This window comes from Brachypodium distachyon, chromosome 2 (genome assembly GCF_000005505.3).
Source record: "Brachypodium distachyon strain Bd21 chromosome 2, Brachypodium_distachyon_v3.0, whole genome shotgun sequence".
NCBI lineage: Eukaryota > Viridiplantae > Streptophyta > Magnoliopsida > Poales > Poaceae > Brachypodium > Brachypodium distachyon.
Genome location: NC_016132.3, coordinates 14136760 through 14163984, shown reverse-complemented (window position 1 = coordinate 14163984; position 27225 = coordinate 14136760). Strand labels below are relative to the sequence as shown.

General features: G+C 50.1%; 4 protein-coding genes and 1 pseudogene across 4 annotated transcripts; 4 read left to right on the top strand and 1 right to left on the bottom strand.

Moving 5' to 3' along the window:
* Positions 1-865: 865 nt before the first annotated feature.
* Positions 866-3307, bottom strand: LOC100837378 (3-ketoacyl-CoA synthase 4). The gene has a single exon (XM_003567814.4). The coding sequence runs from the start codon at positions 3053-3055 to the stop codon at positions 1499-1501; it is 1557 nt and encodes a 518-aa protein (XP_003567862.1). The 5' UTR covers positions 3056-3307; the 3' UTR covers positions 866-1498.
* A 4149-nt stretch (positions 3308-7456) lies between these two features.
* On the top strand, positions 7457-9671 carry LOC100837072 (iron-sulfur cluster assembly scaffold protein IscU). Its single transcript, XM_003567813.3, has 3 exons — positions 7457-7926; positions 9065-9119; positions 9295-9671. The coding sequence occupies exons 1-3, from the start codon at positions 7596-7598 to the stop codon at positions 9425-9427; spliced, it is 519 nt and encodes a 172-aa protein (XP_003567861.1). The 5' UTR covers positions 7457-7595; the 3' UTR covers positions 9428-9671.
* A 120-nt stretch (positions 9672-9791) lies between these two features.
* LOC100825705 lies at positions 9792-10767 on the top strand (annotated as a pseudogene).
* Positions 10768-19159: 8392 nt separating this feature from the next.
* On the top strand, positions 19160-20321 carry LOC100825398 (zinc finger protein AEBP2). Its single transcript, XM_010232708.3, has one exon. The coding sequence runs from the start codon at positions 19300-19302 to the stop codon at positions 20107-20109; it is 810 nt and encodes a 269-aa protein (XP_010231010.1). The 5' UTR covers positions 19160-19299; the 3' UTR covers positions 20110-20321.
* A 4491-nt stretch (positions 20322-24812) lies between these two features.
* LOC100825091 lies at positions 24813-25867 on the top strand. Its single transcript, XM_003565847.4, has one exon. The coding sequence runs from the start codon at positions 25005-25007 to the stop codon at positions 25518-25520; it is 516 nt and encodes a 171-aa protein (XP_003565895.1). The 5' UTR covers positions 24813-25004; the 3' UTR covers positions 25521-25867.
* The last annotated feature ends 1358 nt before the right edge of the window (positions 25868-27225 follow it).

Here is a 27225-nt window from a genome sequence, read left to right as displayed (position 1 = left end):
AAGCGTATAGATACATGTAATATTTCGACGTTTAATATGGACGGAGGGAGTACCTTTTAAAATTGTTTCAACTCATCTAAAAAGTTCTCCATGTATCGGACAGGGGAACGGGCCCCATCTTGGCACTAGCTCAGTATGGTGCGACCTGACCTGATACAGAGAACTTCGATGCAGATTAGGTGTTCCGCATGATCTTGTTTATGCTGAAGGCCTGCTAAAGTGAGATGAGACGATTCTTGCACATGGATACAAGGTTCCTTGCCTAATCTAAACTGCAATTTCTTCGCTTTCCAGCCTCAGTTAAAAGAAAGGAACGTGTGCCTCTCTTGTTGCAATGATGACCACATTGAACACATCAGGCCAATTGAAGGTGTACTTGCATGATAACAGGACTTAAGGTTCCCATTTTTAGTACAAAAATATTCTAGGACAACTTAGCTTTCAATTTATGACACACTTACAAAGTACAATAGACATGGCAGTGTCATAAGTCCGAGTTATTGAAGACGAATTATTCGGGTACAAAATCCCCTCCGGCAGATGCTGAAAACAGCATGGTCAACACTTTCATCATCTGAAACACCAAGTCGAAGATCATTGCTCTTCTAAATCAAAGCCCGTGACAGTGAAGCAAGTACGCCTAGACATGACTATAAATAAATTGCTGGTGCCGGCTGCAATGGTCTGTTCTTCATTAATATCAACGGATAGCAGTACCATCTTCCTCACAAGCGAAAGGGAAGTAAAACCATTGCCCAGCTAAATAAGCACAGAGTCATTGTAAAACAGGAGGCAATTCACCCTCTGATGAAGTGGACACGGATGACAGAAGAAGTATTACTAGCTGATTTCCATCACGGCATCGTTAAGATGGAAAAATAACAGTGTATATATCAATGTCAGTAACACAGCAGTATAGCAAAGGAAGCGGAAAACAAAAAATCGATTGAACAGGACAAATACATGCTCCATCGTTCAGTGGACAGAACCCAGACACATTCTGTCAACAGCATGAATCCCTTTGCCATGTAAGAAACAAAAAATAGAAGATGAAAATCGGCCCCTCCTATGGACCACTGTCTACTGAAATGGCAATCGGCAGCAATGGCTTTAAATGAGACAAATGTACATACAGCATACTACAAGCTTATCCTTGACCTCATATCATATCAGCACTCTGCTCTTGTAAAAACTTACCACGGGCGCAAGGTGGGGAGGGGACCTCACACAGGCTCTCCCAGACCTGATGATCCAGATCCCTGAAGTACACATAGATCATTGGTAAATCCGATGGTGAATGTTGCAGATCTGCAGAGCAGACTTGCAGCAAAAAGCCTGGAGATTCTTGCAGCGCAATCGGGGTGTCCTTGAAAAAGCAGTACTGCCATCAGTTATGTCACTTGTAACCATGTGTGGATTACTGGATTTGGTTTTGATCCATGCTAGCAATCTCTGTATCTGGAGCTCCAATGGAGGGTGGCTGTGGGGGTGGGTGTTGTTATTGCTGCTTGTGGTTGTGGGTGGGGAAGCCGTCGACGAGCTCCACCGGGTAGCGGTCGATGCAGTCCTCCCAGGGGCTGTTGGCCGCCGGCTTGACGTTGCGCAGGGCGTGCCAGACGGCGCTGTTGCACTTGAAGCCGCTGCCGAAGGCGATCTGCCAGATGCGGTCGCCCCGGCGGACGCGGCCCTTGGCCTCCATGTAGGCAAGCTCGTACCAGATGGAGCTGCTGGAAGTGTTGCCGAACCTGTGCAGCGTCATCCTGGACGCCTCCACGTGCACCGGGCTCAGATGCAGATTCTTCTCCAGCTCGTCGATCACGGCGCGGCCCCCGGCGTGGATGCAGAAGTGCTCGAAGGCGAGCTTGAAGTCTGGGATGTAAGGCTTCACCTTGGCGTTGAACAGCTTCTTGGACACCAGCGTGGCGAAGAAGAGCAGCTGCTCGCTGAAGGGGAGCACGAGCGGCCCCAGCGTGGTGATGTTGGTCTTGAGCGCGCCGCCGGCGATCGCCATCAGGTCCTTGGACAGCGACACGCCGGTCTTGCCCTCGGCGTCCTGCTCCTGGTACACGCAGTTGAATGCCTTGTCGTCGGCGCCCTTGTGCGTGCGCACCACGTGCCTGAGGCTGTACTTGGCGCGGCGGCGGTCGGCGCCGCGGTTGGAGAGGAGCACCGCCGAGCCGCCGACGCGGAAGAGGCAGTTGGGGATCAGCATCGACTTGCGGTTGCCGAAGTACCAGTTCTGCGTGATGTTCTCCGTGCTGACCACCACGGCGTAGGTGCTCCGGTGCACCTGGAGCATGTCCCTGGCGAGGTCGATGGCGATGACCCCGGCGCTGCAGCCCATCCCGCCGAGGTTGAAGCTCCGGACGTTCCCCCTGAGCTTGTACCTGTTGACGATCATGGCGGAGAGCGACGGGGTTGGGTTGAACAGACTGCAGTTGACGACGAGGATACCGACGTCCTTGGGCTTGACGCCGGTGGCGCTGAAGAGGTTGTCCAGGGCGCCGAACATGACGGACTCGGCCTCGGCGCGGGCATTCGCCATGGTGGGCTCCGGCGGGATGGCGTGCATGCCTTCGGGGCAGTAGGTCTCCTCGCTGAGCCCGGAGCGCTCGAGGATCTTGCGCTGGAAGTCGAGGGCGTCGTCGGAGAAGCCGCAGAGGCCCGAGTGGCGGAGGAACTCCTGGAAGCTGACCTTGAGGTGCGGCGGCGGCTTGTAGCAGGCGAAGTCGACGAGGTAGACGGGACGGGGGCGGGTGAGCGCGTAGACGGTGGCACCGAAGACGAGGACGGCGGAGAGGAGGAGGACAGAGACGAGGTTGTACTGGAGGTGGAGCCAGAGCTGGCGGAGGTCGTCGGGGTCGGTGCGGCCGGCCTCGAGGACGATGACTGCCATGAGCGGGAGCAGCAGGAGCGTGATGAGGTGGGTGATGAGGTAGTGGTACCCCAGCTTCACGTACTTGAGGTTCACGCTCTGGAGGAAGTCCGGCAGCCGCCGGTGGCTCGGCGTCGCCGCCGCCGCCGCCGGTGCCGCCATGCCTCCTCCTCCGTTCATGGCGTCTCGGATCGCCCGCCTAGATCTGGAAGCGCCGAATCGGGGGGACTACAGAGTCAAAGATGCGGGCCGATGCCGATGCGTGGACTGGGTGGAATGGAATGGAATATCGCCGTTGGCTGTTGTGTGGTCGTGTGGGGCGGCGATGGTGGGCGGGCGGGCGGCCGGCGGCGGGGGATGGTGGTGGTGCGGGAAATGGAGGCGCCGGCCGATGGCGAAAGCGAATCCGGCGGCGCTGGAGGCGGAGGCCGTTGTTGGGAGAGCCGGGGAGGGGATAAATAATGGCGAGGTGGGAGAAGACTCAGAGGAGGGTTTTTTGGATTCGTGCTCGAGGCATTTTGCAGAGGCACCCTCGTAGAAGTTGATATTTCTGGGTCCTAAATAGTTGGATTTGTGATTAATTAGTTTGTGTTTGCTGAACTTGGATCAGCTTATGCCTAGGGGCTGTCTGGATTGTTATTTTTTTAGTGCAAGGGAAGGTATTTAATTTTATTTCCCGGAAAGTTGAATTGCATAACATTCCAAGCCGGGACGTGGGGTGTGCGGAAAAATGGACCCTGAAACTAGAGATTAGACGCTTAGCTGAATAACATGTGGTAAGAAAAAAAAACTAATTGCATAAGGTGGATTATCGTAATCCACGACAATATTGAGCAACCTCCGGAAACATCATATGAACATGCTTAGGTTGTTTTAGCTAACATGGAAAATATGCGTATGTTTTCACACCTCTAGTTCCACGTACTTCACCTTTCCCAATGTCAACACATTGATGTTAAGATTCAGCTGTACCGGTCTTAAAGAGATGATTGTGGGTATCAATGGTAGAGACAACTCAAACAATACGGAAATAGTGACATGAGATGAGGCGGTATAGCCACAAATTGAGGAAGGACCACGGTTTGTTAGGCCGAGGTTGTAGAATGACCGGCAATCGAGACATGAATACAATGTGTTGGGAGTCGATGGCCACATAGACCGGTTTTGAAAACAAATGAGGAGCGAGGCTCTTCCGAGGGTCGAGTGGCGACTGGGCGGGCAAGGAGATATATATAGAGTGTTGAAGTTTAGTTGGACCTTGAGATGTAAGAATGGTAGCGGAACCAGGTTGCACACATGCACGTCTTGGAGAAACCACGGGCACTTGTATAACATGATATTCAAAGGTTTTGATTGATTATGAGTTGGTCAGAAAAGAAATTAGAGTTCGTAAAATAGCACTGACATGCTAAAGAATTGACAATCATCCGAAGAAACACTTTTTTTTTGTCACGGTAAAAAAATGTTTAATGTACTTTGGCATCGATCCGACGGACCCTTGAAACGCAGGACTCTCCCCGGCGATAATAATAGCTTTTCAGTGAAGTCCCGAAACATGTATCTGCGTTTCTCACGGGGACGTGTGACTGCAAAATGCAAGGAAGCCACCCGCGGCCGCGAGGCCAGACAGACAACACGAGACAACACAAAGGGCAAAAAAGGAAAATAGCGAATCTGGGGCGGTCAGAAAGAGCGAGAAAAGAAAAGAAAACCTCCCTCAGGCATCCGGGTTCACCGCCGCCCAGGCTGGTGGCTCTCTTCTTCGTGGGGCGTTGAAAAAGAAAGAGGAGGAAAGCTGGGTGGCTCTTGGCTTCGCTCCCTCGCGCACACGCACGCACCTCAGCGTTGGGCCACCAACAGCAAACAAGGAGCACGCGGCGGCGGCGGCAACGAGGAGGAGTGCCGTGGCTGGTCACGGACGGATGGATGCCACGACGAGTGCGAGTCTGGCAGAGAAAACGAGGAGAGAGACGTCACCACGATCCGGACACGAGAGAATGACGCGGCATATATTGGCATCTGTCTCTGCCCCTCGCCGCCCGCCACGGCCTCTTTCCTTCGGGGCTTCGGGCCGATCAGACCGAGGTGGATTAGCGCTTTATATTACTACCTGGGACGGGACGTTCGCGCGCGGTGTTCGTTGTTCACGCCCGTCCGGCCGGCCGTGGACGGCACCCCCATCATCCGCCCGGTGAAGCGCCGATTCTGACTTGACTTCCACGGAGAAGGCCGCGGCTCCGTTCAGCCAGCCTCGTGACACGTTTCCCGCTGGAGGAATACGTGCTGGAGTGAGTGACTTTTCGTAGCCGGCCGCCGGAAAGTTTCTCGAATGCTTTGACATTTCTTGCTCACTCTCGCTGCGTCGCCCTCGTCTTCTGCTGACCGTCCATGCTGCAGGTGAACAGCGGCGGCGGTGATATCCCTGTTCCTCCTGTCAACGTGGCCTCTCGTCTCGTGGAGATCCACTTCCACGCCCAGAAGAAACACAGAGACAGCAGGGCTCGTTACGGGAATGTTTCCTTCGTCGACCCAGTTACTATATTAATGCCGTCCATCCATTCGTTCGTTCGTTCGTTCGTGGAGAGAATCGTAATGATGATCGGGAGGAATGTTCTTTTCCTGGGCAGGGCCTGCTATAGACGCACTGTTGCCAATTTATGAACTATGATGCCAAGTCCTCTTCTTCTTTCTTTTTCTTTTTTTCCTAGGCGTTTTGGAACTTGGCCGGTCTGCAATAGCTACGTTACATGGACCATGGTCTGGCATTCTCATGTGGCCGGTTTCCTGCGCCATCCGCATTCAGATTTCAGAGACCAATTTGACAAATTGGTTTTCAGGTTTCGTGCCAGCACTACTTCTCTGCCCAACACTGATGTTCTGCACGAAATTGCTAGCAAAACTCTGCTTATCACCCATGTCTTGCACGAAATTGCTAGCGGCACTCTGCTTACCACTACTCATGATCAGACCGTACGTTCAATCTTGAATGGACACTCTGATGCGACCTTGCCCCTAGCCGCTGTCCATTTCCTTATCTGAGAAGAGTCGGATGGGAAACAAAAGTGAGGATGATCTCGTTGAAGCGACCGATCGAGACTTCGAGAGTAACCAATTGACCGACTTTTCATTGTAGTAGTTCTCTCCACAGACTTTGAATCGCACATTAATAACTTTATTATCTACCGTCTGAACAGCCGTCTCAACGTTGGGTTAACGAACACGCGATTAGGAGATCAATTGACAGTTCAGTTACGGTCGATGACACCTACAGCTTAACGTACTCCACTCCAGAAAAGCAGCCTGTCTCGTCTCCACACGTGGATCAATGTTTGCCGTCACTGTAGAGATTTGAAAAGAAGATAGGGAAAGAAGAAGAAGAAGAAAAATCTTCCTGATCGACCTGTCCTCGCTTCTGGAATAAGCTGCTTTTCTTCCATCTGACGCGAGCAACCATAGCACGCACATCTTTGAGGGGAAACAAGAGAAATGTTCAGCCAAGATCGGCACGCAGTAGAACCTCTGATCTTGTTCAAGTAAATAAATTAAGCCACGTTATGTTTCAAGGGCTCCACATGCATGAGAAAAATACTTCAACATTTGCATGGCCATCTCTACCCATTTTTTTATGCAATCCTGACCGAGAGCGACAGCTCATGTTCCAAGTTGCATCTTTCTGCCCGCCTAAAGTTACTTTAATTTTTTTCCAGGGTGGGCAAACGGACAGGTAGTAGTGCCTTTTGCAAGATGGATTGAAAGGCGGCATTGTTGTCTCCGAGAAGTGAGCAGGCCTGGGCCTGCACTGCATCTTTTGGCACGTGCGCTGGATGCCTGCTGCTGGGTGGCTACAGGACAGTTAATTTGGAGACCGTGTGTAAATAAGCTGACAACACGATCCACTAGGAAAATTGCAGAGAGTGCACCTTTCTATCTGTGGGAGGCAAGAAATTACCTGAAAAACTGGTTTTTGGCGGTGCAGCAACCAAATTAAACAGTGGATAGAAATGCTTTTCTCATGTCAGTTTAGATTTATTTTAGAAACAATATTCACACGGTGGATTTAATGCCTGTTCTGCACTGGAACAGTGAAGGTCAGTAGACAACGAGGAGGAAATGCTGGCATCGTTTTGATATTTCACCGTGAGAGGGACCTTTGCGTTCGAAAATTAATTTTCTTACATTTGTTTTACGGAAACATAGTTTTAAAAAATTAGGCTCCTCGCAAAAAGGAAATTTTGGGAGAATCCATAGACCCATTTGTTTGTACAAACGAATCGTGGGCTCGTGGATACGCTAAAAAAAGCCCCTGATTCACATGGACCGCGCACCTGAAGCCCATAATCTGGACGTGGCAATAAAAGCGGCCCAACAACTGCGAAGCCATTCGTGCCCACGTAAACCCCCGCGTGGCCGCGCAACACTACCGCCAACACCAAGCCCATCCACTACTTCCCGCCACGTGGGTAGACTAAACCCTCTACACGTGTGACCTCTAGAAAAAGTTGGGGCCTAGTACTCCGAATCACTCTGCCCCGTGGGTCGCACCCCCAGAGTGCCGACTATAAAGTCCCTTCTGCTACTCTGTCTTTTCCTCTGGTTTCATTCACAACTTCCTCTGCTTCTGCGACACGAGGAGACTACCCGAACCAGACGGAAACAGAGAGTCGAATCCAGAGACGTCTCCTATCTCACCTCGTCTCGGATTCTCATCACCGACGATACGATGCTGCGCGCGGCGGGGAAGAGGCTCCTCGGCGCGGGGATCCGGTCCCCGCGAGCGGCCGGCGGCGGGGATGCTCCCGCGGCGCCCGCTGTGGCGGTGGGGGCGGCGAGGAGGGGGTACCACGAGCGGGTGGTGGACCACTACAGCAACCCGCGCAACGTGGGGGCGTTCGACAAGGAGGACGCGGACGTGGGCACGGGGCTCGTGGGCGCCCCCGCGTGCGGGGACGTCATGAAGATGCAGATCCGCGTCGACGAGGCCTCGGGGAAGATCGTCGACGCCTGCTTCAAGACCTTCGGCTGCGGCTCCGCCATCGCCTCATCCTCCGTCGGTGAGCACGGCACACCTTTACCGCCCAACTATTTGTATTTGTATTCCGTTAGATTTCTCTCTGGCTAGCCTCTAGATATTCGGGTCCCCCCTCCAACGTGAAATTGGATCATCTCATCAGGGTATCTGCAAACTAGAATACGAGTAAATTTAATACTTGGTCGCATCACTACTCATCTGACAGTTACACGAGCTTTCATTTGCATTCATGTTTTTTTTTTCAAAATTGACGGATACGTCGGTCTAGGCTAATCAAGGGGGTTGTGGTTTTATCCTTATCATCGCGGGAAAAAAAATGAAACTATAGGATATCGGTCGTCAGGATAATGGTTCACAATTTTGCATCCAACTGTTGACAACTGCAAATATCTGTGGACTGTCTTTCATAAACTCCTCAGAATATACAGTTAAATTGGACTACAGGAGCAACGGTTGTTCACAAGCCCTTTTAAGCCATTCAATTCATTAAGCATTCAGGTCTGAATCATTGAGCATCAATAACAGATAAATTCTTCATGTCCTCACTCTGTCCAATAAAACATGTCTCAGGTTTGTCAAAATTTGGATGTATCTAGACATGACTCAGTGGATAGATGCATTCAAATTTAGTCAAAGTTGAGACATCTTTTGTTGGACGGAGGAAGTATAACAATCGGATGACCAGTGATGTCAATTTTGCTGCTCTATGATTTTGCTAATTGTTTGGTCCTAGCAATGTGGAGGGAGCATATAGAGGGTCATGATTTTTTATTTGTATCTTTGTGATATTATGATCTGGACTCCATTGTGTTTGCAGTTAGCACCATGTTGGTAATTTAGTGGAGTGTGAATCAGTTGAACAGACTGAAGACACGGTTTTGGTTCACAAATTTCACTGAATTATCTATATGGTCTCGAAAAGTAACAGTTTTATGGCTGGCCAAATATGCTTAGTTTATGCACAAAGGTGTATTGCTCTGTACATGCAATTCTGTTATTCATCTTCTGTTGATGTGATTACCATACGGTGTGGTGGTCATTGTTCTGTACATGCCTTCTTTTACATCTGATGATGGTTCCCTCCTGCTAGAACATATCACCTGAGGCTTTTTAAGCTTTGTCCCTGTGATCGATGTCTGATCAACCTTTTGCACTTGCAGCCACTGAGTGGGTGAAGGGAAAGCAAATGGACGAAGTGATAGCAATCAAGAACACGTGAGTTGTTCCATTGACTTAAGATGCAGCCGTTCACTATGATCTCGTTGCATCCTCATTTGTGTGCAATTAATTATGCTTCTTGTCAAACCCTGTGATTCCTGGGAAAAAATTGTAGTCACAGTGAATCCTTCAAACTTTTGCTGACTTACAGCACGCTTCTTGTTCTTCACAGTGAGATCGCGAAGCATCTGTCGCTGCCGCCGGTGAAGCTCCACTGCAGCATGCTCGCCGAGGATGCCATCAAGGCTGCAGTGAAGGATTACGAGGCGAAGAAGGCGAAGCCGTCGCTGAAGGCAGACGAGTAGGCAAGGCAACCCATAAAGACGGCAGCCAGCTAGCTCGTGCTATTGACAGGGCGTGTACATATACTCCGTATAAATAAACTGCTGGAACTGGTGACCCTTGTATAGTGTGTCGTGTATCCGGCAAATAAGCTGCTGTCCGTGGCCGATAGCAGTGTATTGATAACAGGTTCCATTTTGTACCAAAGATGGAGAGAATCGCGCCCGAATTCATATGCTTTGTTGTTAATTTGCCCGCTCTATTTCACTTGCTCTGAACAAACAATGTGATCTCAACTGGTCTTCCGTCATTCGGTCCGTCAGCCGCCTCAAACTCGTCTAGAAATGGCTGCGGTTGTTCCGAGACCTCCACGTAAAAACAAACGCAAGTTACTGGCGTTCTCCATTGCTGCCAAGTGTTAAAACCAGACGCTACTCCATCCAAATCTCCAACCCACGGCTTCACGCAGTCGAGGTGGCAGCTCACGTGCACGCCCACGGCCACGATGTGCACCTTGGAGCGTCGCGGCCGCGTCTTCGTGCTCACCCTGACCGCCTCGGCCACGCCCTCATCTCCTCGATCCGCTCCGCCCTCTCCTCCATCGCCACCACCGCAGACCCCGGGTCCTGCAGCCTCGTCACAGTCGCCGAGGGCCGCTTCTTCTCCAACGGCCTCGACACCGCCTGGGTCGGCACCTCCCTCACACGCCTCAACTCCCTCATCGCCGCGTTCCGCCTAATCGCCGCAGACCTCCTGGCACTGCCCATGCCGACCGTGGCCGCCGTCACCGGCCACGCCTCCGCCGCGGGGCTCATCCTCGCGCTCTGCCACGACACCCGCCTCATGCGCGCCGGCGCCGACCGCGGCGTCGTGCTCTACATGAGCGAGGTCGACATCGGCGTCCTCCCGCCCCCGGGATACTTCATGGCCGTGCTCCCCGCCAAGATCCCCTGCGCGCGCGCGCTCCGGGATGTGGTTCTCCGGGGCAGGAAGGTTAGGGCTCACGAGGCTAAGGAGATGGGCGTCGTGGACGTCGTCTGCCCTGGCGCTGCCGAGACGGCGGCTGAGGCCATGAAGCTTGCTGAGCGGCTTGCGGCCAGGGAGTGGGACGGCGGCGTGTACTCGGCCCGGAGGATCTCCTTGTACCCTGACGCGTGTAGAGCTGTTGGAATTGTTGTCAAGGAGGAGAGCGATGGGGAGATGGTCAAGAACTTCGCTTCTTCCAGAATCTGAGGAGAACGGAAAATCACGGTTCTCCCGTGGTAGTCGACTCTGCAACTTTGCTTCCCACCAGTGTCCTGCTTGTTAGTGTTGTGTTGATTGGTTCGCGTATTATGTACCAGTATTGGTTCTCAAGCGGTCACATCAGTTTTTTTCGGTTTTTCCATGACGTCATCCGAGATAAGCATAAATATGGTATGGATCTAATATCTAATTAAAATAGCAGAAATTTTACGGTTTAGATTTTACAAAAGTTACCATACGGTTCATATTTTTTTAGATTTTGCAAAAGCCATATCTAGCTGGAGAGTTCGTATGGACTAGGAAGAGTAGGAAAAAAGTGGTAAAGTAGTCTCAACAAACTAATCCAATCAGAGCCAGGCTAGGCAATAGCATCGTATGGAACAAATACAATATCGAGTTTACATGTGATTCCTTTTCCTAAATCTATACGAATACAAAGATTAACACGACATATCCAGTAGGCCAGTAGGGTGATCCGTGATCCGAGTACGCATGTGAATCACAATACTGTTGTGTTCCTAAATAGCACAACGTGCACGAAAAAAACATAGTATTTACAACCTTTAGTCAACCCACATCAATAATACTCCTTGAGAAAAATTTAGACAGTAGAATTGATCCTTTTACCACAAGATGGATCTCATGCAAATCTAGCATATCGTCAGTCACAATTGCCAGAAGGAAAAATTTAGACAGACAGAATTGATCCTTTTGGCACCTCAAGGGGACGCCGGGGACGGGAGGGAGCTTGTGGGCGGCGAGGGACGACAGAGTCGGAAGGGAGCTTCTGGGCAGAATCGTCCGGCGAGGGAGGATCGGAGGAGACGCCGAGACGGGGGGCGACTGACAGATGATAACGAGTAGAGGCCGGGAGGTGGGAGCGGACGGGCGGCGGCCAAAGCGTTGGCAATAAGACGGTGAGCGGCGGCACGTGTGGGATCCAAAATCGCACATGCGGCTAGGTGAGTGAGGAGTCGAGAAACAATCAAACAACGCTAGGAGAGTCAGGTGACTGAGTGCGCATGAGAAGAATAGACCGCCATGTAGGAAATTTTATTCTTGAGACATATATTTTTGTAAAAATAGTAAACTCGCTGAACACAAACAAAATACACATCGGGTCGAAACCGGACGTACCGCACGGCTTTGTGCTGTATTGGATGACGATACACATCCTTAGCGCCGTATCCGAGCAGTCTTATATGAATCATAGTAAAAACAAGCTTTCGTGCCATGGCACAAACATAACTCATATGAAAATTCAGTAAATGACTTGATGTTGATCAGAGAAGGTAGAGCAAACAGAAAATCAATATCTGCAAGGGGGTGATTTTTAAAAAATAAATAGAAAAGAAAACAGAGTGTTGCCAACAACAATAGAAGAACACAAAAAAAAACCACGTAAATACCAATGGATGATGTGTCTAATAGCTAGAAATACTAATTAAAAGTCGATGCTTATTGCATCATCCGTAAATAAATAACTAATCTCCCATATATTGTGTTATGAACTTAAACAAAACGAAGAAAATCCATTAAAAACAAGAAATATTTTTTTTGGTTAGGTAAAAATACAACAAATCAAACATTCCAAAAAAGAACTGAACAAATCTAAACACAATACATCAAAACTATATACAAAATGGATGTATTAGATAACAAAATTATAAATACTGAAAAAATCATCCCATTAAACGAGTCTAGCCGCGCAATCTGCATGGGTCACCCCGCTAGTTGTACAATATAATGCAGTAGATTATGGTGTAACATTTTCTCTCGCTCGTTAAAGCGTAGCTGGACCCAGGCCATTGATGATAACAACAATGACATATCACATGCAGTCTTAGACATGCATGATCAAAACGAGAAATAATTATCTCCAAGTCGGCGCTAACAACCGTCCGATCAAATCACTGGCATGTGCGAGATTGACGCAAACACAAAGTATGCATTTCTTTTGACCTGGCGGCTATGATTGTCAACTATTGAGAAATAGACACTCCTTTAATTATATAACAGATAATGTTGTGACCCTATCCGACGGGATATGTAGTGTGTTTATGTTTCGATAATTTGTTATAATTCAGCGGTTGACAAGCGACTCGTTGTCCAAATGTAGTACAAAAATATATGTGTATCTCAAACTCTCGACCGACTAGTCTTAAGGATCCAAGATCCAAAACACCGGCGGATCCATAGGGTGGCCAGAAATACAGCCCGTATGCATATACACTAGTGTATCTTAAATCCACCAAAAAAGAAGAATCAACCTGAGCAAATAACCCATCTTCCCGGCCAGTTCTCGTTTTCTTTCTGTTATCGGGCCTTGTAGCAGCCTAACGATTGATCACGAGCAGTTGATATCGTATCGTATTTTTGCCGAGCAGACGAGCATGAGCAGCTACATCGCATCGTATGTCTCGTCATGATCATCGCTGACTGCCAGCGGACGACAAACATACGCTTCATCAACGCGAGCATGCGACGGGGAAGCAGCTTACACGGAGTCGGCGACATTTTTCTCCGTCTTTCATTGAATCGAATTAAGATTTGCTCATTGATCGAATTGAAATTATCGCAAAATTGTTCCAAATGCCGTTTTTTTTCTCTTCCCAAATTGAATACTAGTAGTATGTTTGAGGTAAAAAATGTGCCGGTTATAATTTATATTGGGATAAAAGTTTATACATTGGACCATCCTGTCTTAGAAACCTAGATCCGCCACTGATCCAAAAGCCTTTTTCTGCTTGGATACCTCCCCATGTTCAGACGCGCTCTTGATCCACGTTATGTACCCGTTGTTCTCGCCGTGAAATTTTCCTTAAAAAGTAAAGAGGCAATTGGTGACGGTGGTTCGTCATTTTCTTCCATTGTAAAAAACGTCTCCCGTCCTTCTAATACAAACAATTGAAACCACTAAATGATTAAAACAATGACTATGTTTGCCATCAAATCCAGATAAAATTACTAGCAAATGCCACTAACTTGTAATATTAATTTAATTTGCCTTCATCGTGCAGTCTATTTTGTTTCATCACTAGCATCATCACGGTTATTTGGCTAGTTTTCTCCAAATTTGTGTTCGAACGTGACATATACTCCGTACACCGTAAAAGCACGCAGAACAAATCTAACAGTGCAAATGTTTCTAGGCACAACCTTAGCTGCGATTAGTAATTAATTAGAACCTGATTAGACTACACAATCACAAATTCAATCTTTACAATTTAGGTGGGGACAAGTTCTTTCACATCGGAGTTTGAAGGATGAGGGACCAGGGAGTGTACACGTCAAGCCGCCACTGGACGCGTTTCCACCGATGCCGCTGCCTCTGCCGGCGGCGGCGTCTCCACAACCACGGCCGACGGCGCGGCGGCCTCCATCTTGGCGGCGCCGAACTCGAGGTCGTCGTCGTAGTAGGCGACGCGGTCCCTGCGCGGCCGGGGCCGGAGGTGCTTCTTGGTGCACACCTGCCCGACCAGGCAGGACACCACCAGCAGCGCCGCGATCACGCCAAGCACCACGAACACCGCCGTGTACGACCCGCCGCCGGCCACGGACGTCGTCGCCGGTCTCTGCAGCAGCGGCCGCGCGTGGGCCAGGAGGACACCCGCCGCCGCCGCCGAGGAAGACGAAGACGAAGACGAAGACATCGGTCGGTCGATTTCCTTGCGTGTGCGTTTCTTTGCTTGCCTCACGATCATTCATTCAGATGGAGGTAAGGCGAAGGGTACTTATTTCTTGCGGTTAATGTGCTTGGAGTGAGCTCAAAGGATTTGAGTTAGTGTGCGAAGGGAGGCTTTCTTTTCTTTCTTGGATGTGCACCGGACGAGCTTGCCAACTCTGCAATTCGGAATTTCCGATGATCCGATCCTTCCGTGCATTGCACTGGTCAAAATTTTCTCTAGCATGCATTTCGCCAAGGCAAGGCTCTTGCTTGCCGATGTCGAATTGCCATGATGCTTCCTGCAGCATGTGTGTACGTAGACCATCATCTGCACTTTTTAGGCCGTACCAATCACTAGATTTTGTATGAAGATAAATTGGTACCCAGCTTTCCCGTATCTTAATTTGGACGATGAAGATTTGGATGAAGACACATGTCGTGCAGTACGTAGCTACATAGGCCACGTCTCGAATATTGCGGACGCGGTTGAAGGACGAACGCAACCACGCAAAGACCAAAGACCGTGACGGTTTCCCTTTTCGCCCTACCGTGGGTCGGGTCATGGCATCGTATTCCAGTTAGTGCATCGCGAACAACCCATTTTCCCTGAGTTTTTTCCTGAGAGTCAAACCTCTGCATGTATAGTACTCCTACTTAGCTAATTACAGCTGATGACCGAAGTCTCAATACATGAAGTGATGTCATGGATGGAAGTGAAATGAAAATACAATTAAGGTGATGATGATCATCAGAATTCAGCACAGAGTTGGCAGCTGTGCTGCTAGTACTGGCCGTCTCTACACTGAATCCCTGGCGTGACTGGCCTCGCGTAGGAGTACTACGATGGATGATTAACTCGCGTAGGAGTAGTACTACGGTCTATGGTGCTGTCCCAGCCCGAAAGCTATATATATAGCGCGGGGAAGCGCAGGTTGCAGTTTTCGAGCACTGTAGCTACCCTGTCCTCTCGCGAAATCGAACGCCATCACCTCTCTTCGTCTATGCCTCTGCTCTGCTTGCTGCGTATGGCCAGTCAGTGAGATAGAGTTACTGCCCCACGAGATGGGAACGGGACGGAGAAGAGTAAATTCCTGGCTTCCCTTTTCGCTGCTTTGATTTCGTTACAGAGAAAGGAAGGAGCGTTTTACCAACGGTGAGAATGAGATGAGAAAAGCTTCTTCCTTTTTCTCCCGGGCTTGGCTAGCTGCCGGACACGCCTATCTCACCCCACTCGTTTCTCTTTTTACCTGAATCCAACCTAGAAAATTACCTACAAAGAGTCCTCCTCTCCTCGTGCCACGCCATGGCGCCGCTGCCATTTCTTCATCCTGATATCTATCCTAGCAGTAGCTGGCTAGTAGCTGACCCTGGTCGATCACTTGATTAGCGTGCATTTTCTACGATGATTAGCACCAGCAGCCCGCGGCGGCGGCGGCATGAAGGCGCGGTCGTGGCGGCGCCGGCGGTGGGGTGCGGGTGCCGGTCGTGCGCGGCGGCGACGGTGGCGGACTGCGTGGCGCTGGGGTGCTGCCCGTGCGCGGTGGTGGGCCTGCTGGGCCTGGCTCTCGTCAGGGCCCCGCTCGCCGTGGGCCGGCGGCTGGCCAGGCGGCGCCGGCGGAAGACGCGGGCCGTGCGCGGGAAGCCGGTGCGCGACGTCGTCGTCGTGGATCAGCCAGAGGGTCCGGAAGCGACGGCGGCGGCGGGCAGCGGGGATAAGGGCTTCGCCAAGGCGGAGGAGGAGCTGGCGCCGTGGCTGGAGGAGATGTACCGGGCGGGCCACTGGGGCTTCGGCCGCCTCGACCTCCAGGTTCCCGGCAGCGAAGAAAACCCCGTCAAGGCAGCCGGCGGATTAACTACTCGTCCTCCTTGACGATCGGCGCCGTTTGTGTGTTTTTTTTCTTCCAGACGCACCATCGATTCTGAAGGACTGAAGCTCTGAAAAATTACGTGCAGAGCAAAGCTAGGCTTCTGAATCAGAATTCTCTCTCTGACCATTGTCCTTCCTAGCACCTAGCTCTAGTTCACCGGTAGTGTAGCTCGTTTGTTCTGAAATTGATTACCGTTTTACTTATGCATTTCTGCCACTACCACCATTTTTTATTGTTCTGCCGATTACGCTTGTATTATCAGTTCGTTTGGAGTAGATAATTTACAGCTTGCAGCTCGTAAAAGGAATTTACCGTGGAGAAAGAAATAACTGTTGGTACTTTGAGAAGAAACTTTTGGAGTTACAAATACTGTTGGTACACAGAAACGTTTTTTTTTTCTGAGACGGTGAACAAAGTAAGGATTCAGCCAGTGGATGTGTAAGACGGCCCATGTACGGATCCCGAGAAAGAAAATAGCCCAACTCCGCAACAGGTTGCTGAAGAGGAGTTGAGACAGTCAGCCCAAGCACAAAAAATCGTTGCGCAATTTGCCCTATTAAAAAGCTATGAAGAAGAGGATAGGGTATCTCTTTCCGGCAATCTATTGTAACACTATATACTAATGCATGTAAGATCTTAAGGTTAAGGATCAAGCAACCAGCTAACCTGTCAGCTAGCAACATGTCCACCCACTAGTAGAGACACTGTTTTCTTTTTCCATGGTTAACACATCCAATGCTGCGTGCAGCTTACTGAAGCAAGGCATAATTGACTTGGAGCCAGAGCATCACGATAAACACATCAAACATGGCGGCAATGGCACGCCACAAGCACAGGCTCAAATTAACTTCATTTGTTGGTCACCCGATGTTTCAAATGCAAATGCAGCAAGATACGATATGGACGAACAAAACCATAAGCCAAAAAAGTTTCATCATGCATCTATTATCCCAAACTCGTCAACCGACAGATAAGAATTTTCTAAGGGACAGGGATTTTTGGAACACAGGTTCCAGTGGTATCGGTTGTACCGACCAGTAGTTTGCCTCCTTTTTCCCATGCATGCAGGATGTGTTGTCAGCTTTTCGGCCCACTACTTTGTATTGAATAGTGCCATGTACTGGGCTGGCCCAGGTCCTCATCTGGTGGGTACATTCGAATTTAACAACGTCGCTAGTAGGCTAAGGCCTTATTTGAATTTTGGGCTGGAACAAGATGTAGTCCGGGTAGCGCTGGGCCGGCACATGTTGTGTATATGGTCCTGGACCATATCGAAATAGACGGGCCAGTTCGAAATGTACCGGGCCCCTAACTCCTGGTATGGCCAACTCCGCAGCGGATAAAATGTAAATCACTTCAGGCTCCTTCCCCCATGGCTCATGCTTCTCTTCACCGATGAAGTCTTCTTCTTCTGATTCGTAGTCGTCGTCCGAAGATTCCTCGTCGTAGTCGTCAATGGCGGTCGCTAAGGAAGCGTGGAGTTCTTCGTCGCTTGCTCGACGGGCTTCCTCCCTTGCTTCACGAGTTGAGAGTTCGGCGAGGTAGGTCTCGTTGGAGGCGAGACGGGCAGCCTCCATGTCATATGACGCCGCGTGCGGGTGGCCGAGCACGGAGCTGCTGCCCCCGACAGGAGGCACAGGAGCTGGCGGGGTGCGTGGGGTAGCGGCAGGCAACCGCGGTGGTGGTGGCGGAGCTCTGTCCGAGATGAAGGAGACGGGCCACGTGTGCCTCGGCTAGCACTACTAGAAATGTCATTCCTTGGGCGACGCGACGAGGGAAGTGGTGGCTCGTCTCCGACGAGCCACCGGTACAGCGAGCGCTTCCTACCACTACCAGCCATGGTTTTTAGGTGTGAGCTCTATGCCTGTAGTCGGTTGGCTGTAGTCGGATGAGTAGAAGCCCGCAATATTTAAGTACAAAGGACCCCTATGGAAAGAGCTGCCCGGGAATTGTATCTCACAGATCGAGCGTTAATCCAATGAGACTTGCCGGCCGAGAGAAGTTAAATTCCCGGGAGAGAGGGTAAGGCTTTTTTTTTCAAACGAACACAGGGAAAACATGGGGCAGGGGACATCGCAAGAGAGACATAAATTAGGGACCCGCTAACCTATGTCGGGCAAAATAGGGCGATCTTTATTTGTAGAATTAAATAAAACAAAGCTACCAAATAATTGCTGGAAGTAATTTACAGGCCGGGGATTTGCATGCTGAGTCTTAAAAAATAAAACTGTTGGGTTGAAATTTGCAGCAATTTTCGTCCAAGAACAGGTCCATTTCGAACTGGCCCGTCTCCTTCGTTATGGTCCAAGACCATATACACAACCTGTGCCGGCCCAGCGCTACCCGGACTACATCTTGTTCCAGTCCAAAATTCAAATAAGGCCTTAGCCTACTAGCGACTTCCTGTTCCGGCTAGAAACAAAACATCGCTGGATATCCTGTACCGGTCTAGGGTAACGCGCGTTGCCATGCTGGGCCAGAAAGGCACTGCCAAGCCTGAAAAAGCACTGAAAGTTGTCAGAACTTTCCCATGAATACCGGATATACGTACTCATGTACTAGTAAACTGATTTAAGGTAGCGGTCGGATTGGACATTCAATGGCCCAGATTCCATGATGCGTGAGTACCATGTTCTAATAGGAATTTTCGTTTTCTAAGCTAGTAGTAGGAGTATAATTTGTGAGTCAACTGAACAGATAAACAACCATACAAGCTCTCCTACAAAGGACATTCGGAGCAAAGCAAAGAGATGATAGAAAAGGCACATGGATGGATCGCATCCAATAATCCATTCTTGCTGAAGTCCACTGGAGGATTTCTTTGCTGCCATCCAGCTTGTTCGCATTCGAATTCCTTTGCTCCTCCCAAATTCTTTCCGTTCGTCCCAGGCCCACTCACCGCCCGCCACGTGTCATCCGGCCCACTCACCAACCGACCAACCATCCGGCCACAGCTCCCTCCAGCCGCTGACAAGCCAACCGTAATGCGAGTCCGGGCCCACGCGTCATCCACAAGGCCGTCCCTGCGCTTTGCGTGCGTCCCGCGGTTCGCAGCGCAACCGCATCCTCTTTATGATATCCCCGGCGCCATCGGACGAGAGCGAGCAAGCGAGCCATGGCGGAGGACGACGATGGCGGCGGCTCCGCTGGAGTAGAGAGCCTTCGAGAAGAACCCGAGGTGAGCGCCGCTGCATCTGAAGATGAAGAGGAGGAGAAGGAGGAGGAGGAGGAGGAGGGGGTGGGATTCACCTTCGCCGCCGCCGCGCAATTCGCTGCTGCCGGTGGTGGCGATGGCGGGGTGTTCGGCGGCGGATGCGTCCGGCCTATGTACTACCCGGTCTTCGGCCGGCCGCGGTCGCCGCCGCCGCCGCCGGAGGAGGAGGAGACGCCGGAGTCGGCGACGTTGCGGGTGCCGCTGGCGCAGCTCCTCCTGGCGGAGCGTGGCTCTTCCTCCTCGTCGACGCGGCAGCCGGGCCAGGACGATCTCGAGGGGGTGTCGGTGGAGACGTACTGCCTGTGGTCCCCCGGGTCCTCGCCGCGTGCGGCGCACCCTTCTTCTTCCCCGGGGGCGGCGAGGTGCCAGAAGAGCGGGTCCACGGGGTCGGTCCTGCGGTGGCGCCAGCGGCTCGTCGGGCTCGGCCGGAGCCACAGCGACGGAAAGGAGAAGTTCGTGTTCCTGGCGGCCGACGCTGGCTCCTCCCCTGGCCGCAAGGAGGGGGCCGATGTCTCCCCCGGCCGCAAGGGAGTTTCCGGCGGCGGCAGCGGCGGCCATGGGTGGAGTAGCTCCTATTACGGGAGAGGCAACAGCAGGGGAGGATCAGGAAGCCGGAGGTCCACGTCGTCGTCGTTCCTGCCGTATAAGCAGGATTTGCTCGGGCTCTTCGCCAACGCCGGCGCCCTCCGCCGGAGCTATCACCCCTTCTGATTTTAACCGGTTTAACTGCCTCGCCGGTCGTTTTACCTTGTTTGTGGAGATCTTAAGTTGTGACGTCGCTGACCCTGGTGTGGCTTGCTATGCTGATTTTTTTTTACTTTTCTTTTGAGATTGTGATTATGGTGTGCATAAATTAATTTTTCTTTTGCTTTTGTACAACACGAAAGAATTTTAACATACTTCTAGCAGATGCTTGTGTGCAAGTTCTTGTTGACATGTACGTACTGTCCGGGTATTCAGTTCAGTTGAAGCGTCAGAATGAGAAATCAACTGAAGAACCAAACATTGCAGACGCATCGGAGCTAAACTAATGCAATTCATGGTGAAGCATCATGTCCCTCCAACTCTATGATCATCCGAGGGCGTGATTGTTACTACTTACTTAATCAATTTAAGCAACGTCAAGCTGTGGTTGCACTTGCAGTACGTTGGTCAAGGTGCATCTCCCTTAATTAAAGCCCTGAATAAGCCGCCATCAGTTCCGGTGAATGAACGGCCGCTGTCCAACGTACCTGCATCTCTAATCCTTTCCCTGCTGCTCAACAGCTCTACAGTAGCAGCTAAGCTAGCATTACTCTTCCTGAAACTTTACTCTTTTGATTATTGTTAACATGCATGCCTCGCTGTACCTCATGACTCTAATTAAGCAACTCTGATTCGGTGACTTTAGCTTAGCTTAGCCGATCCTCAAGCCTTACGAGTAATGCATGCCTTTATTACCACCTGTACGTACTCTCTTTTTATCAGTCTTGTATTTCTGTACAGAAGGATCAGAAATTCAGAACGCTGATTCTTCCTAGAGGATTGGGTTTTTTTTAAAAAAAATTGAGAACAACCAAGAGGATTAGTGGGCTGTGTGAGAAGGTGCATCACAAACTGGCCCAACTAGAGTAGGAATTGTTCGATGGCACTACATATAACTTCGGCCCGACGGGCCTGAAGAAGAGAACCCCCACTGCTGGATTCCAGCCCGGTCGGGTAGACCGTTTCTGCCCGTCGAGGCCCCGTTCTGTTCTGGCAGAAATTTGAACTCAAATTCCAAGCCAATCCCCACAGGTAATTCGCTTACCGAACGAGGCCTGGGGAAGCGATCTGTTCGTGAGGCGATTCTTGGCAGCCGCTGGATCCTTGACATCAGGGCAGGTTTCCTGCCTTCGATGATGCAGGAATTTAGATCTCTCTTGGTGCTGGTCATGCATTTTCAGCTCTCCGATCACCGTCCTGATGCCATCGTGTGGAAGCTTACCGACCATGGCTCCTGCTCGGCGAATTCGGCCTATAGTGCGCAATTTCACGGTCTTGTCAGGCAGCCTTTTGTGACCCTAATTTGGAAAATATGGACCCCTGAGAAATGCCGTTTTTTCGGCTGGGTCCTTGCACAGAACGGGTGCCTACGGCGGACATTCTCACTCTGATAGTTATCTCTAACGACAAATGGTGCCCGTTCTGCCACTCGACCGAGGAAACAACCATTCATCTTTGCATGCGGTGTGCTTTCTCTTCGGACCTTTGGAGGATGGTGGCTGATTGGACTGGCTGCCGTATCTGGAATCCCGGGGCTTGGCCTACCTTCACTTCAATCAGACAGTGGTGGATCTCCATCATCGAACGTGCCAAGCTGCATGGAAAGCAAATGGGCAAGGCGGTGGCGACAATTTCCTTGCTTGTCCTTTGGGAATCTGGAAAGAACGGAATCGTCAAATCTTTCAAAACAAACTTAGGTCCAAGAATGATGTTCTCAGCATAATCAAGGAGGAGCCCGCGGCTTGGAAGCAAGCAGGCGCAGGATTGGCATGCTCTACTCTGGACTAGACGATGTACCTTGATTAGTTTTAGCTTTCGGATTTCCTAGTTCTCAGTCGCCTGAGAAATTGTATTTCTCAGTCGACGGTGTGGACCGTTGGATGAACCAGCAAGATTCGTGCTTGTTGTCAGACGACTGGTAAAAAATAAATAACCGAACAACCGGACATGCACAATAACAGCATGTTGGCTTGGTGGTTAGTACGCTTTGCCATCAATTGGAGGTTGCAGGTTCGAATTCTTGGGAGCTCATTTTGCTGTTTATTTTGTTCTTTTTTTTGTTGTTTCTTTTTTCTTTTTCGTTTTTTTTGTTTATTTTTGTTTTCATTATCCTCTCTATTTTGTTTTACTTTTGTTTCTGATATGCATGTCTTGTGTTAAGAGTAGGGCAAGTTGCATGTTTCTAAATTAATAATGGCGCAGTGATGCTAGTACTTCATCCGATCTATATTAATTGTCTCAAATTTGTATAAATATGGATGTATCTATGTCTAAAAAACGTCTAGATACATGTAATATTTCGACAATTAATATGGATCGGAGGGATTAGTTGACATATTTTTTCATATCTTTATTTTTTAAAGAACCGCACACTTCGAGTTTTCAGGTTTTCTTTTTTGCAGCTGCAACTTGGTATCTTTTCATAAATTACAAGCGAAATTTGTGTGCTGAATTTTTGCAACCGCAAATTAGTTTAATAGCTTCAAGTGTATTTTTAAAAAGATTGCAACTCTATGTCTTTTCATAAATTGCAAGCGAAATTTTTGCACTGACTTTTGGAACTGCAACTTATATTTTAATAATTGCAACCGTAATTCATGTGCTTATTTTTTGCGGTTGCAACGTCGTGACACGAGCTGAAAAAACGCAATCCACACACAGGCACACCCATGCATGTACAGGTCCACACACACCCATGCATGTATGCATGCACCGGTCCTCACACACACACACACGACATGGAACTTGCCTGGCCCGTCGACTGAGAAATTTGTTTTCTCAGCCGACTGTGCCGTAGTCAGTCCCTTTAGCTTTCTTCTTAGTTTTGTTCTGTTTTCCCCCCTCCTCTCTTCTTTTTCTTTTCCTAAACTTTGTTCCCGGACCGCTATGCGACCCTCTTTGACAATAAAATGGATCGCTGCGTTTCGTCAAAAAAAAAATCATTCGCAGCAAGTGAAACTATGAACCCGCCGGTCACGGATGCTCATGTATACCTGCATTTTGCCGTGACAAATTGCCCAGCCTCATTCCTGACTACAACTCCCGACCCTGCTAAATTTCAAGCGAGCATCAACCGCACCATCCGTGTTCAGTTTTATTTTTTGAGGACACCTCAAAAGGGGCAGGGGTTCCTGCATTTCATTATAGAAGAATTAGAGTTGCCCGGTTTATTAGGGAAAACCGGACAAAAACCAGATACAAGAGGACGAAGCCCCTAACAGTCAACAGGAGGAACGACACAACGAACAAACGCTCCGCCTACACGCCAACACACCAACGGGAGAACCGAAGAAGAACCCCGCCATATCGAAGCACACATCGCCCTTCCACTGAGCAAGCCAGATCCGGCATGACTCCCCAGAGAGGGCCGAAGGACCTTGACGGGCTCCAAAGGAGCACGGAAGAAACATCGACAGAGCCCCGCACCACCGAACCGCACTCGCCACCACCACACGAAGGGGAGAGAAACCAAATCCGCGAAGAGGAGTAGGTTTGGGCCGCCTTGACGCAGGAGGACGTGAGGCGCAACTCAAGAACCCGGCATCAACCATTGCATCAGACCTCCTGAGGACCAACGCTTTCCAGGGCCGCCGCCCCCACGCCCAGAACCCGACCGCGCCCCACGCAGCAGCCGCCTTCACTCCCTTTGCGAGGCCGCCGCCTCGACATCCTTTCTCTGCTTGACTGAGACCAATCTGCGCCCCAAAACGCTAGATCGGCGGCCTAGACAACCAAGACGCGACCCGGAACCGCCGTCCCGGCATCCACCGCTGAAGCAACGCCGGCGAGAAGCCACACGAGCCACAGCCATACGCACGGGGAAGGGAGACGAGCGACTGCACCAGATTTGCAGCCGGAAACGCCTCCGAGGAGCCCGCCGTTCGCCATCGAGGCTGGCTAGGCCGTCCGCCGGCAAGATCCGGTGCACAACCACTCTCCGGCGCCAGATCCGCGGCCGGACATGGCCACCAACGCCCGGCAGCACCGGGGCCCGCCGCCGCCCAGCCGCCCGCGCCGCGCCCGGCCGACACCTACACCACCACGCACCGCAGCAGGGAGCGCGCCAGCAGTCGACGAGAGGAGGCCGCCCCGCCGCCACCATCCCAGGACGTGCACGGCTTAGCCGGCACCCCCTCCGGTGACAGCGGCGCAAGGGAGAGGGCGAGGAGGCCCTAGGCCGGCGGCGGCTAGGGTTTCCCACGCCAGAGAAAGGCGACCCGGGGGACTCACTGTCTTGGAGGCTTCAGTGTTCAGTTTTATCCACCCAAACTCAGGTCGCATACATTCACACTCCTTGGATAACCGTAGCCCGATAGACGTACTAGCCATTGCAGGCGATTCAAGTGGCTTTACTAGTACATCAACAAGTTCCATTGGTTTCCGAGGTTGGTTGGTACTGTACTAAACAATTTTCAGACCATTGCTACTGTTGTTTTTCAGAATTGCTAATCAGTAATCAGTAGCAACTCTAAAGAAAGAAATGCATGACATGGCTAGTCAAACCCTGCTTCAGCCTTACGCAGATCATGGGTAACCACACCCGGCTGGACATCTGAGCTGTCCGAGGTCGCAATCAAAGGTTGAGATCAGCCTCGGTTGCACCACAGCCACATGCAAGCAAGCATCTAGCTAGCTCCCGTGTGCACCGTGCATTGGAGAAGCTTACGGCTTACTCCTACTGTAACTCACAGAGGGCTTCTCGTATAAGTAAAGCCCGTGGTTCCGGGTTGAGAGGGGGAGCTGAGCTGAGCTAGCCACCCAGACAGACAGCCAAGCCATGGCTTGGGAAATTGCACAAGCGCGGCAGAAGAAGCTGAAGCCTCAATAATCTACCAATCTAAGTAGGAGTAGCAAAGCTATATATGTCGAGCATGGATCAAGGCGACGATGGCGGCGAGTTCACCTTCTCCGTGGCTGCGCCTCTAGCACTAGCGGCCGGCGGCGTAGGCGTCTTATTCCCCTGCAGCAGCCGACGGATCGTTGCCGCCCGGCAGTACCCGGTCTTCGGCCAGCCGCGGTCGCCGCCGCGCCGCGGGGCACCGGAGCCGGGGACGATGGCCGCCCAGTCGCCGGCGCCACGCTGCCGGAAGAGCGGGTCCACGGGGTCGGCCGTCCTGCGGCTCGTCGGGCTCGGGCGGAGCCACAGCGACGGCAAGCACAAGTTCGTCTTCTTCGACGCCGGCGGCGGCTGCTCCGAGCGCAAGGCGAGGGGCGGTGGCGGCGGCGATGTTGCCTGGAGCTATTACGCGAAGGCCGGTGCCGCCGGCGGTGGCGGCGGCAATGGCGGGAGGCGGCGGACGTTCCTCCCGTACAAGCAGGACCTCGTCGGGCTCTTCGCCAGCGCCACCGCGTTCCGGCGGACCTATCACCCGCTCTAATTACCGTCCCCCTTTTTTCCCCACTGTTCTTAGCTACCGGAGTCACTCTTTGCAAACTTGGTGAAGTTGATCGATGTGGCGTGTTATTTTGCATGAATTGTACTGTGTGATTGAGATAAGGGAGATAAATCTGATCGAGTTCTTTATTGCTACGTCATTGGAGTTGGTAACAGAGCTTGTAGCCAGCTGATTAAGTTTTTATATCAGTCTGATCCAGGGTGTTCTTTTGCATATATCACTGTTTGATTGGTAAAATCGTTCAAGTTCTTTACTGGTACGGAGTATGTAATTATCGGGGTGTGTAACAGAGCATGCAGCTGATGATTAAATTACTTGTCTTTAAGTTACTTTGTACCGAGTACTATCTTCGTTTCTAAATGTAAAATGTTTTAAGTTTGTTCTAAGTTAAAAAAAAAGACAATTCAAAATTTATAGATACTCCGTACTAATATCTACGATAAGTACTCTTATTTCTTTGGATCTCTCCAAATGAGTATTACTACGAAGATATATATCAATTTAAAAAAGCTAGTTTAGAATTATAGATGCTGGTATTCTTTTTATAAGCTTGATCAAAATAAGTACAACTCTTATTTCCATGGATTCGTCCAAATCAAAACCAAAGAAATCCAGCTAGCTACTGCATTTCGACCTTCTTCTAGCTAGCTGGCTACTGCTTAAAGACTTGATCAAATTAGTTGGAACGTACGGTCGTTCTCCGTCTTCTTCAATTCACCAACTCTCCTTAATCCTTACCCAAGCTTTACTCATTATATTAGTGGCCACAGACTAATGTGACCGTGCAATCATATCATATATCCAAGTCTGCCTTAATTAATCTTCACTGCATAGCATGGACTTAGCTAGCTTGATTTGTATATTCCTTCAAACTTTAAATAGCAAATATGTAAAATTTAGTAATACTTATTAATAGCTTGTGCACCTTATTCTGATTTTTTTCTAGCAATTAGCCACTCTCTTGGTTCTAAATGTTTTAACTTTCTCCTAAGTCAAACATAAAATTTGACCAAGTTTACAGAAAAATCTAACAACATTGGTTTTATGAGATCCTTCACAATATATATCTTGATACTATACTTATTTGATATTATAAATATTAATTATTCTTTTATAAATTTAGTCAAACTTAAGATAATTTGACTCAGGACAAAGCTATAACCTTATATTTAGGAACATACGTAGTGGTAGTTAGGATCGTCACTAAGACTAAACTAAGAATACTAGCTTATCTCCGTACAAGAAATCGTCTAGCAAGTTCATTTAGACCTTCAAATGAAATAGTTCTACCTCTCATGGCTCCTTAAAATCAGATCCAGACGTTGAGAGCGTATGCTCCAAGATTAATTGGAACGTACGATCATTACCATACACATCTCCTTCGATTCACCAACTCTTCGGCGCTTCGGCCTGGATCCTTAATTTCCCAAGCTTTTACTCTTTGTAATTAGTGGTACAAAATGAGTCTGGTCATGCAATCATATCATACATCCATGTCTGCCTTAATTAATCCTCACTGTAGCTAAGGACCTAGCTTGATTAATTTGTCCATGTTTCTTCCAGCCTACGACACAAGCGCATGGCTCATATCGACCAAGTGCAAGTGTTGACGTGGATAGCAGCAATAGTGATCGTCGTAGTGTTCCGGAGAGGATACACGGTAGGAGTAGCTTGCTCTTTTCTTTCT

What these genes read in the sequence shown, in the direction of transcription:
- LOC100825398 (XM_010232708.3), top strand. Translation starts at nt 19,300, where the DNA reads ATGGCGGAGGACGACGATGGCGGCGGCTCCGCTGGAGTAGAGAGCCTT.
- LOC100837072 (XM_003567813.3), top strand. Translation starts at nt 7,596, where the DNA reads ATGCTGCGCGCGGCGGGGAAGAGGCTCCTCGGCGCGGGGATCCGGTCC. An exon ending in CATCGCCTCATCCTCCGTCG is followed by an intron (nt 7,927 to 9,064) that starts GTGAGCACGGCA and finishes TTGCACTTGCAG; the next exon opens with CCACTGAGTGGGTGAAGGGA. An exon ending in GTGATAGCAATCAAGAACAC is followed by an intron (nt 9,120 to 9,294) that starts GTGAGTTGTTCC and finishes TGTTCTTCACAG; the next exon opens with TGAGATCGCGAAGCATCTGT.
- LOC100825091 (XM_003565847.4), top strand. Translation starts at nt 25,005, where the DNA reads ATGTCGAGCATGGATCAAGGCGACGATGGCGGCGAGTTCACCTTCTCC.
- LOC100837378 (XM_003567814.4), bottom strand. Translation starts at nt 3,055, where the DNA reads ATGAACGGAGGAGGAGGCATGGCGGCACCGGCGGCGGCGGCGGCGACG.